The sequence below is a fragment of the Priapulus caudatus genome, unplaced genomic scaffold, assembly GCF_000485595.1.
Source record: "Priapulus caudatus unplaced genomic scaffold, Priapulus_caudatus-5.0.1 Scaffold470, whole genome shotgun sequence".
Classification (NCBI taxonomy): domain Eukaryota; kingdom Metazoa; phylum Priapulida; class Priapulimorpha; order Priapulimorphida; family Priapulidae; genus Priapulus; species Priapulus caudatus.
Window position 1 is genome coordinate 206,424 of NW_014577531.1, and position 11,282 is coordinate 217,705.

Below are 11,282 nucleotides of genomic sequence, written 5' to 3' on the forward strand. Positions count from 1 at the left end.
TTAGTAACATGGGGAATAACGCGGTATATTAATTAATGTTTGTGGTTTAGGTACTGGTTATGTTAGTAACATGGGGAATAACGCGGTATATTGATTAATGTTTGTGGTTTAGGTACTGGTTATGTTAGTAACATGGGGAATAACGCGGTATATTGATTAATGTTTGTGGTTTAGGATGACGTAAAGCGACAGGAGCAGCAGGAGCAGCGGTTCATGGAAGAGCAGCGAGTTCTAGAAGAAAGCAAGAAAGAAGACGAGAAACGACAAGAGGAAGCGATTAAAGAGGTAAGCTGATCGTGATAACGATTTAATTAAGAAATCCATACCAAGGTTATCGTTGAATAATTATAATTATAAAGTATACACGTTTTTATAATAATCATGCAGAAACCCTTAAATACGTAAAACTAGATTAGTTACTGGAGTAATTATCTATGTGTGTTTCTGTCTAGCTATCTATCTATCTATCTATCTATCCCTGTGTTTGCCCATTTATGTTCATGTGCATTGTAGGCAATACAGCTGTCATGGGTGCAGCAGGTATCAAATCTCACACACACACATGTATATTAAAATTAAGGAAATAAATCCATCCATGCATCTATCTGTCTATCGCTGCGTGTGTTGCAGGCGATACGGCTGTCGTTGGAGCAGCAGCTTCCGGAGGAGCCGGACACAGACTGCACGGAGCCGACCAGCATCATCCGCGTACGCACGCCTGCGATGTCTACCATAACACAGGATATAATTTGCAGGGGTAATTTCAGACTGGGGGTAATCTCAGACCGTGACACCGGTCTGAGATTACCCCAGTCTGAATTTACCCACCTACTGCCAGACTAATCTCAGACTGTGGCCGCGGCAGTCTCATTATCCAGCGCTACTGCGCATGCGTCACGCATGCGCACGAGGTGCTAGAGGTAATTTCAGACTGGGGTAATCTCAGACCGTGACACCGGCACACCACAAACTTTTGTAACGTAAAACCAACCAGTAACAAATACTGCAGCTAAATAATTTACCTTAGTAAAATGTCATAAAAACACAAATAGATTATGTGACATAGTAGTACCTGGCTGTCATATGACGCAACTTTTGATGGTACAGACAAGTACCTTGGTTTCAGAAATGCAAAACATTTTCGGATAGAAGCCGCCATGACGAAGGCGGGGCGCCACCTGTATATAAAATGTAAATAAAACTGTATAATGTCCAGATAATTTCTACGTCTTTAATTGCTGTTCAGTGAGCTTTATAACTATAAGACGAGATATTTTTTACGTGCATTTTCATTATTATTTTATGCATTACAGTTTGTTGTCACATGACACAGAGGTCATTGGTGTTAACAGATGCTCACTTGTTACTCGTTGCGCAGCTGCATGTATGTATGTGGATGATTTAGCATTTACTACTACTAGTAACAATGGCAGAGAATAGAGAGGAGATATTGGCGAATTTTCAGGTAAATCGTAATTAACAGCATGTTTCCTTATAGATGACAATGAACAGGTAATAATAGTATGTAAGTTCCAGCTTCCAGCTAGCATCAAAGATCAGTTTGGAACATGCACACGATTACGGATTAGTGGATTGGGGTAGTGGTGATATTATTATTTTGTCAGTGATTCAGTAATTAATTCATTGCCTGTCTCACTTTTACATGGAGTTAGACCGTAACTTCTCGTAGAATAATACAACAAACCCTTTGTGTAGTAATGCATGTACAAACGCCATCATTTATGAGTACAAAGTACTGTTGTTGCCACTTGTACTACTTAGAAATCGTATAGATTGAGATGAATATTGATTGTTGTTGAGTGGCATATGAAATTGTGTGACAATTGTCATGTCATGGCAGTCATGTCAGTCAAGTCATGTCATGGCAGTCATGGCATGTCATGTCATGTCATGTCATGATGCAGTTACTAACTTTACAAGCACATCATTAAATTAAGACACTGCTAAAGTCATTTAGTGCAATATACTATACAATAAATATTTGTCTGAAATACATGCTCAGGTTTTCACTGAACACAAGGCATGTTTACTTTGTAATTTTTCAGGCCTGTACAGGTATCGAAGATATCGGTCTTGCCATATACCACCTAGATGAGGCAAACTGGAATTTAATGGTAAGATTCAACGTGTGGTTGATATTAGCTTTATTGTACAACTTGAGTGACCCATTTCCTTTTATTTATGTACATTACGTACATTACTGGTCATATGATATATTTAAACATATTCTGTCATTTGTCGGTAGTTTTGTACCGCAGTCGATGATACAAGCCAATAAATCTGGCTCTCCGCGCATATTATATCTACAGTTAACAGAGAACTAATTTAAAGAATACAGAACGAGCGATCTCTAACTGTGTGTATATGTGATCACATTCAGTCGGCTATAGGGCACGTGATGCCGGAGGGTTCACAGACGTTTCCCTCTGAGCACGTTCAAGTAGCACCTCAACTAGAAGCAATGCAGCCGGATGTACAGGTAATGGTAGAAGCAATGCAGCCGGATGTACAGGTAATGGTGGAAGCAGTACAGCCGGACATAGAGGTAATTATAGGGTGTCCACATCTTTGACGTTGTTGTTCTGTGTGTTGCAATGTTGGCTTACAATGCAGTTAGAACGAAGAAATGCTTAGGGTAGCAGGAGTTAATAAAAACAATTTGATTTAGATTTTTGCACACTTCTAATGTTGCTGCTATAAATTGTAATGCTTCTATGGAGTTGCTAGAACAGGTTGTTAGATAGCTTTGTCACTATATCCAGTGCAGTGGACACCGACAAGTACGAGAACATAAGAACATAACATATATTATAGTTATAATCAAACGTCAAACACGTCGTCATCTTGCGTAGAATCTCACACGTCGTCTGCGTTCCCAGGTAGAGCACATTGTGCCGGCACCGCTGGCGCCACCTCTCCTAGAAACGTTACATGGACCCGTTAACTTCATGCCGACGGCCGGACCGTCATGGACCCCCGAGCAACGCATGCTGGAGTTTACGGTGGAGCTGAGAGAGCGAAGGGTTCCCATCGTACTCTTGGATACCGAGACGGTCGGTGAGTATGTCTGGTGATCTAGTGATCTTAAATTTTTCTCTTAGACTGTCGACAGAAACGTCGTGAAGTAGAAGACGATTAAAAAAATTCCGGCAACTTGTTCTCTCTCCTCCTCCTCAGACATAGTTGTCACGAAACAAAATTCTCTCACAATGGTCTATGAGAAAAGGATAATGTTGAGACTAATTTTTTTCTGACAAGTCATCGCTGGCTGCCGTGTTGTTGTGTCAGGGTGGTGTAAAGTAGTTGGGCACACCGGTATCTGTATTTTGGAGAAATCTGGTAAAGATAAAGATAATGGGTCGAGAGGGAAATCGGGGGAAATTTTCATGGATGTGGGAAATCTTGTACGGACACATGCAGAACGTGGTACAATTTAACAGTGCACTGGCAATGAAAAAAACCTTGTGTTAACTGTAAAAATTGTAGAAAAATGTACGCGATGTATTGAGTCATTTTCAGGACAGATAAATTTGTAGTAAATATTCCTTTCTCGTATGTCCATAGCCGTTTCGTGTCGTGATTTCTTCTTTTACCTCTTCAGGTACAATAAAGAAAATCTTGTCGGAACAATTGGGTGTTCCTGTAGACAAGATGAATCTTCAGGGATGGAAGAGGAAGGTAGCAGATAATACGGTGTTAGCAACGCTCAACCTTCCGAAAGAAACCCAATTATATTGCTTGGTGCCATGTGATTATGATATCCCAGAGAAGACAGTCAATTTGAATGGCGAAGAGTGAGTGTTAATTGAGAGTTAAAATGGCTGTAGCATAGATCGAGCATATCTGCATAATATTTATAATTGTTATACAAACTTTGTTTGGCATGTAGAAACACAGAACATTAATACAACTTGATGTCGTTCGAACACCTTGAGGTTAACACTGTTGAAAGAATAATGCAATGATTTGTGTCATCCCTGATGACCTAGATAAGTTTTCAGTCAGTTGTTAAGGAAATTATATTTACAAGCTATCGTTTTGCTTGTGATTCTGATCTGGAGTTTAACTTTACATCTAACATGTTTAACTTTTTATTACCATGCATTATTTTCCTTCCAAAGTGTACATTTTATTATAGCCATCCATAACAAAATCCATATTCTCGTTCATTTGACGAAGGTACGTGTATTTGTATTGTAATCTTGTTATTCAGCCCAGAAATATTGGAGCGACTATCACGGGACTTCCGATTGAACATAAACGATGGAGATACAAATAAACAGTACCACCTCACGTATCCTGGAAGCAAAACCATCTTAGAGGTAATATTTTATGAAAGACGGCTTTATTGATATAGGTTCTTTCATTACTTATTTTCTTTCATGAAGCTCAAGCTTAAAATTTAGGATTACAGAAATCGCACGGTGAAATGTAAATACTATAATTTTAATTAAATTTAATTAATTAAATTAAACTTTAATTCGATTTTTGCAGTTGAAGTTAACCGCATTCACATGTTGATTGCGCCACACATTTTCATCGCTGACTTTCTGCGTTTCACCTTCGATTTCACGATTCGTTCATGTTTGTAGAATATATGATACGGTAACCTTTGATGGGATTACAGGTGAAAACGGGATACTATACACTGACCAATTTGACCGTAAGCAAACAAGTATGGCAAGGTTGGCCCGACGAATCGGATAACAATGTAAGTACAACTACCGTAATGGTTTTACTGTGCAACTGCCGCTCGAGAGAAATTCCAGCAGTGTCCTTTATAGACATGTGGCTGTTATAGACAAGTGTCCTTTATAGACAGGTGGCCATTATAGACAGGTGTCCTTTATAGACAGGTGGCTGTTATATAGAGGTGACAGCTAACACGGGGGTTTTACTGTACTTACAGATGACGTTAGCTGGCAGCGGCATTAGCTTTCCTTGTCACAACTTTACCGTGACAAGAAGCAAGGCAGCAGCAGAGAAAGCGCAGGCACGTAAACAGGTATAGCATCGGTTACTAATAACCTAAAGCTAACGAGTGTAGGTAATATTATTGATGACTTATAGTTAGTATTACTGTTATCTAATGTGTACCTATTTATATATAATGTAATTATTATTCGTTGTGTGCTTTATATGTGGCAACTGGCATTGTAGTTTTTATAGAAAAAAATCAGTTGCATTGTGTGTAAACAATAACAACAACAATGCAATTTGACATGTAAATTGTGCAATAAATATGTGCATGAATAACTAATCGTGCAGTAATTTTATTTTGTCTGCATGTAAAATTTAATAGGACGCGCTTTCCTTTTGCTGTAGTTATTCCATCGAAACATCACTTTAAATGCTGCCTTATCTCGCTTTGCAATTTATATTGCAAAATTTGATAGGCAAATTTCATATCGCATGAAATATCTTGTGCGAATATTTGATAGCTCCTTGATGTACGATCAATCACTTGCCGTCGATGTATGCATGTTGTATGCCGTCTGAGCAGAAAGTTGTCATTGGGGGCATACGAAAAAGCCAGACACGATTTTCAATCGGGGATTCGCGCCAGTAAAGTTATTCCTCATTTGTAATATTACCCATTGCTAAATTCCGATGACCAGTCGATGCGACGAATAGTAACAAGTGTTGTGTGACATGTCCGGCCATGCTGCGATGACATGGTTCGCACAGTCCTTGAAAAGTCCTTGAATTTGAGGGGAATTCTTGAAAAGTACTTGAATTTAGTAAATGTTGGTTTTGCGCTTGAAAAGTCCTTGGATTTCATGAAAATGTCCTTGAATTTTTAGAAAGAATCCTTGCCTATAATAAAAAGAAAGTTTGTACCATCAATAATGTGCAAACCTCAATAAAAATTGCGTTAAATGAGCTTAAAAAGCTATAGACACGATAGACAGTTAATGCCCGGCGCACACGTGAGTTATTTTACTCAAGTAAAATGACGCATGAGTCATTTTATTGACGTGTGCGGCGGATTTTCGCTGAGTAATTTGACGCATGCATCATTTTACTCACGTGTGCGGCGGATTTTCGTTGAGTAATTTGACGCATGCATCATTTTACTCACGTGTGCGGCGGATTTTCGTTGAGTAATTTGACTCGTGCGTCATTTTACTTGAGTAAAATAACTCACGTGTGCGCCAGGCTTAAATGATAATCACAAATTACAGTAAGTCAGTAAAATCAGTCAGTAAATCAAGGTATGTTGTAGAAGTGACAGTGTTTAGAAGGGTTTATTAATGCGATCCAGGTAAGTTTTAGAGGTGACAGTGATTAAGAATGGGGTTATTATTAAATTAATCCAGGTATGTTTTGTTCTGTGTATGAATTCCGATAAAATGTCTGGTAAAATGTCCTTGAATTTTCGATAAAATGTCCTTGAAAAGTCCTTGAAAAATTTTCAGCCCTGGATGAACCATGGATGAGTTGTAGGCAGTAGGTGTTCAGTCAGTGTTCGTGTTTTGCGTGCGTAGGTGGAGGTGGACTTGACGATGAGCGACGACAGCGAGACGGAAGACTTTCAGGATGCGACGGATTCGTTTCCGCTGGAAGACGACATGTTCATAGCGGAACCCGTGTGTTCCCGGCGCGTGCAGCCTCTGAGTAAGCTACTACTGTTTCCACGCACGCACACACACACATACATCCATGCACGCATGCACACATGTATGCAGGCACGCACGCACACACACACGCACGCACGCAGATACGCATGCGCACGCACGCACACGCATGCACACTCACGCACGCACACACACACACATACACACGCATGCACAGACACACACACACACACAGAGACACACGCGCGCGCACACGGCTGCACACACAGACACACGCATGCGCGTGCACGCATGCACACATCCATGCACGCACAAACATACACACGCACGCACACACACGTGATGATATCACCAGTTATTATATATATATGCGTGGATGTATCGTGCACACATGCTCATACCATAGTTTGAGAGAGTGCTTTTCAATATGTTATTTGGTATCATAGATCTGTTTATTGTACTGGATTATGTTGTTTTATTTAGTTCCAGAAGAAGTAGATGATGATACAGAGGCTCTACAAAGTTTCTGCCGCGAGTTCGAAGCAAGGTGTGTTGATTTTATTCACGTCACGTTTTTGCTATGTCTGTCTGTCGGTCTGTCACTCAGTCAGTCAGTCAGTCAGTCAGTCAGTTAGTTTTATTAGTTATTTGGTGTTATAAAATATGCTTCAAACGTTAAGTCCATGCTCATGCCCTTTACAATTGTTGTAAACTTGTTCATGACCAAAGAGTATGTGTCCGACTGTCTCTGTATGTGAGGCATTGAGGTCACTGTGTAGTCGCCACCATACCTAGCCTCACGACTAATGTCGACGATTTCTTTTCAGATACGGCGAATACCATCCAGTTTTCTTCATAGGTTCCCTTGACGATGCGATCAGGGAAGCTTGCCAAGTACCAGCTAAAGATGTAAGCACGCACGGAGGGCAGTGTATTTTCAATAATTTTTGTTAAAATAGCTCAATAGATGGCGCTGCCAACATTTATGCTAAAATTTATTTAATATATTTAAACTGTTGCACTGCATCAGAGAGAGAGAGAGAGAGAGAGAGACAGATAGATATAGATGGAGGGATGGATGGCTAGATAGATAGATACAAATGTTATTTCTATATCATCTCGTGTCTTGCTTGGCACAGAGGAAGCCGCTGGCCGTGTACATCCACCACGACGCGAGTGTGTTGTCGAACGTGTTCTGCGCGGAGCGGCTGTGTGCTGAGGCCGTCGTGCACTACCTCAGCGCTCACTTTACGACGTGGGCCTGGGATATCTCGTGTGAATCCAACCGCACAAAGTACGAGCTAATTACTGCAATAGTAGTGGTGGTAGCGGTGGTGATAGTAATAGTACTAGTGGTGGTGGTGGTGGTGGTGGTAATAGTAGTAGTAGTGGTAGTGGTGATGGTAGTAATAGTAGTAGTAGTGGTAGTGGTGATGGTAGTAATAGTAGTAGTAGTAGGTAGTGGTGATGTTTAGTTAAGCATGGGGATAACGGCGGTATATTGTTTTAATGTTTGTGGTTATAGGTATGGTTATGTTAGTAATGCGGGAATAAGCGCGGTATATTGATTAATGATTTGTGGGTTAGCGTACTGGTTTATGTAGTAACATTGGGGAATAACGCGGTATATTGATTAATGTTTGTGGTTTATGCCGTAGCTGGTTATGTTAGTAACATGGGGAATAATACGCGGTATATTGTTTAAATGTTTGTGGTTTATGTACTGGTTATGTTAGTAAAATGGGGAATAACGCGGTATATTGATTAATGTTTTGTGGTTTAGGTTGTTATGTTAGTAAATGGGGAATAACGACTATAGTTCGATTAATGTTTGTGGTTTTAGGTATGGTTATGTTAGTAAGGTGGGGTAATATACGCGTATCATATTGTTTTGTTTATGTTTGTGGTTTACGGAATGATGGTTAAGAGCCAGGAGCAGCAGGAGCAGCGTTCATGGAAGAGCAAGCGAGTTCTCAGAAGAAAGCAAGAAAGAGACCGAGAAACGACAAGAAGGAAGGCGATTAAGAGGTAAGGCTGTCCGTGGATATTGACGCTTAATTAAGAAATCCATACAAGAGTTATCGTTGAATATTATAATAATTATAAAGTATACACGTTTTTTATTAATCAATCATCAGACACCTTTTAAAATAAGTAACTCGATTATGTTACTGGAGTAATTTCTATGTGTGTTTTCTGTCTAGACTATGCTATCTTATCTATCTATGCTATCCGCCTGTGTTTGCCCCCTTTTTATTTCATAGTGCGCATTGTGGCAATACAGCTGTCATGGGTGGCAGCAGGTATGCAAATCTCACACACACACATGTATATTAAAAATTAAGGAAGATAGAATCCATCCATGCATCTATCTATCTATCGCTGCGTGTGTTTGCAGGGCGATAGCGGCTGTCGTTGGAGCAAGCAAGCTTTCCGGAGGAGCCGGACACAGACTGCACGGAGCCGACCAGCATCATCTCGCGTTTACGCTACGCGACGGCGATGTCCACCATCGAGCGACGCTTCCTAGCCAACAATCCGCTGCAGGTACGACAGCGCCCCCCTGCGTCACGGCGTCTGTCCAACAGCGCCCCCTACGTTGCGGCGTCTGTCCGACAGCGCCCCTTACGTCGCGGCGTGTGTTCGGCAGTGCCCCCTACATCACGGTGTGTCTGACAGCGCTCCCTACGTCGCGGCATCTGTCCGACAGCGTCCCCTACGCGCGGCGTGTGTCCATAGCACCCCTACGTCGGGCGGGCGTGGCGTCCGACAGCGGCCCCCTGGCATTCACGGCGTGTGTTCGGTCAGTCGCCCCGCTACATTCACGGTGTTGTCCTGAGCCGCGCTATGCCTACGTGCGCGGGTAAAAAAAAGAAAAAAAGAAATAACAGAAAAAAAAAAAAAAAAAAACATCTGTTCCGAAGGGTCCCTACGCCGCGGCGTGTGCCAATTAGGCACCCCCTACGCGCGGCGTGTGTCCGACAGCGTCCCCGATGCCACGGCGTGTGTCCGACAGCGCCCCCTACGTCGCGGCGTGTGTGACAGCGCCCCATTGTCAAACGGTGTGTGTCCAGCAGCGCCCCCTACGTCACTGCATGTGTCCGGCAGCGCCTCCTACGTCACGGCCATCTGTCCAACAGCGCCGCCCGTACGTCGGCGGCGTTGTGTTCGCCGATTAGCGCCCTACATGCACGCTCGTTTGTCGAAACACGCGCTGCGGGCCTTTGTTGCGTAGTCTTTGTGGTTCGTAAGCGTTGGTCTTGGAAAGGTTGTGCGGTCTTTTGTTATTCATGATGCGCCGGTAGCTGTGCCGTACTGGTGCTGAGCTGGTTCCATGACCGGAGTTCATTGCATGTTAACGATTAACAATCACTGGCATGGGCATTGCTGCTTATGTTATCAACCTATTACTGTGCGTGTGTGAAGGAAGGCCTGTGTCATGTCATAATAGTTCATGTCATGCTTGTTATTGTGTCGCCATCATGTTACACCTGTCGTGTGTCAATGTTACACCTGTCGTGTGTCAATGTTACACCTGTCGTGTGTCAATGTTACACCTGTCGTGTGTCAATGTTACACCTGTCTGTGTCAATGTTAACAAGCCTGTGCGTGTGTCAATGTTACATCACTGTGCGTGTGTGCATGTTACAACCTGTGCGTGTGTGCAATGCTTACACCTGTCCGTGTGTCCAATGTTACACCTGTCGTGTGTCAATGGTGGAACAGTGTCTACTATCCGCGTATTTTTATGATGATATTTTCAACTGTGTATGAGTAGTAGGAGTGAAATATCTTAACTGTTTGCCCCCTAATAGATTTCACCCACCACTTACATCTACCACTTACACTTACATCTTTACCCCTTACACTTCCCATTGCAGGTTATTTTAAATTGGGTGGCATCGAAAGGCTATCCACTAGAGACGTACAAGGTTCTACAAAGCTGGCCAAGACGAGACGTAAGTTCGTTAATCGTGTCATTATCGTCCCTTAGCGGAGCACTGTGACTCTGCGTAGTGTGTGCGCGCATTTGCACTGTATAGTTTCAGAATGCGATCAAAAGGCTCTGGAAATTAATAGTTGATTTTTCTTATGCAAGTTTAATTATAGGTTAAATTATTTTTAAATAATTATAATGATTTAATTAAGAATAATTTAATTAATAAATCGTTATATTTATTACTTTGTATATAAATTTTGTCACCACAGGTTACGGAGCTCAACGCGCAGCAGTCTCTGCAGGAACTCAAGCTGTACCCGCAGGAAATGTTGACACTTGAGGAGCGCTAGAGGTCACCCAAGACAGTCTCCCACACCCACCCTACCCCGCATCACGGCAACCGCCGGCGACCGAGGCTGGTTTGTTCGCTCGCGGTGGTCGGCCGAGCCGGTCGCGGCTGGGTCGCCCGCGGGTCATGGCGGGTCGCGCCTGGTCGCGGTGGCGTCGCCGCGGGTCGCCCGGGTCGCCGGTGGGTTGGCCCCGGGTCGTGGTGGGTCGCCCCGGGTCGGTTGCAGATCAACGTGACGCCACCTCGCACGTGAGCGGACTCGTCATCTCTCCCGTGCGATGATCGGCAGACGCCCTTGTGGTGCTCGGCGGTTTGTGTCGCCATCGTGGCAGAAGCTGCAGGGGGCCGCCACGGTGGCAGGACAAGGTTGGCTTGCCACACTGTTGACATGCCC

The 11,282-nt window shown here is 42.9% G+C and overlaps 2 protein-coding genes across 2 annotated transcripts in view; one reads left to right on the top strand and one right to left on the bottom strand.

Annotated features, from left to right (window-relative positions):
- LOC106810762 (succinyl-CoA:3-ketoacid coenzyme A transferase 1, mitochondrial-like) overlaps positions 1-1,185 on the bottom strand; it is a 19,214-nt gene extending 18,029 nt beyond the window's left edge. Inside the window, 1 exon segment of the mRNA XM_014814209.1 lies at positions 1,073-1,185. Within this exon segment, the coding sequence (XP_014669695.1) occupies positions 1,073-1,159 (87 nt within the window). The 5' untranslated portion in view covers positions 1,160-1,185.
- Positions 1,186-1,377: 192 nt separating this feature from the next.
- On the top strand, positions 1,378-10,966 carry LOC106810752 (FAS-associated factor 1-like). Its single transcript, XM_014814196.1, has 16 exons — positions 1,378-1,465; positions 2,067-2,135; positions 2,402-2,566; positions 2,901-3,078; positions 3,623-3,815; positions 4,235-4,343; positions 4,649-4,732; positions 4,931-5,026; positions 6,510-6,639; positions 7,083-7,146; positions 7,427-7,508; positions 7,739-7,893; positions 8,443-8,452; positions 9,021-9,146; positions 10,481-10,558; positions 10,809-10,966. Exons 1-16 carry the CDS (start codon positions 1,427-1,429, stop codon positions 10,887-10,889), a joined length of 1,659 nt encoding a protein of 552 aa, XP_014669682.1. The 5' UTR covers positions 1,378-1,426; the 3' UTR covers positions 10,890-10,966.
- The last annotated feature ends 316 nt before the right edge of the window (positions 10,967-11,282 follow it).

Bases quoted from the DNA above. Each gene is read 5' to 3' on its own strand.
- LOC106810752 (XM_014814196.1), top strand. From the start codon at position 1,427: ATGGCAGAGAATAGAGAGGAGATATTGGCGAATTTTCAG. The intron at 2,136-2,401 runs GTAAGATTCAAC...GATCACATTCAG, and splicing joins AGGCAAACTGGAATTTAATG to TCGGCTATAGGGCACGTGAT. The intron at 4,344-4,648 runs GTAATATTTTAT...ATGGGATTACAG, and splicing joins GAAGCAAAACCATCTTAGAG to GTGAAAACGGGATACTATAC.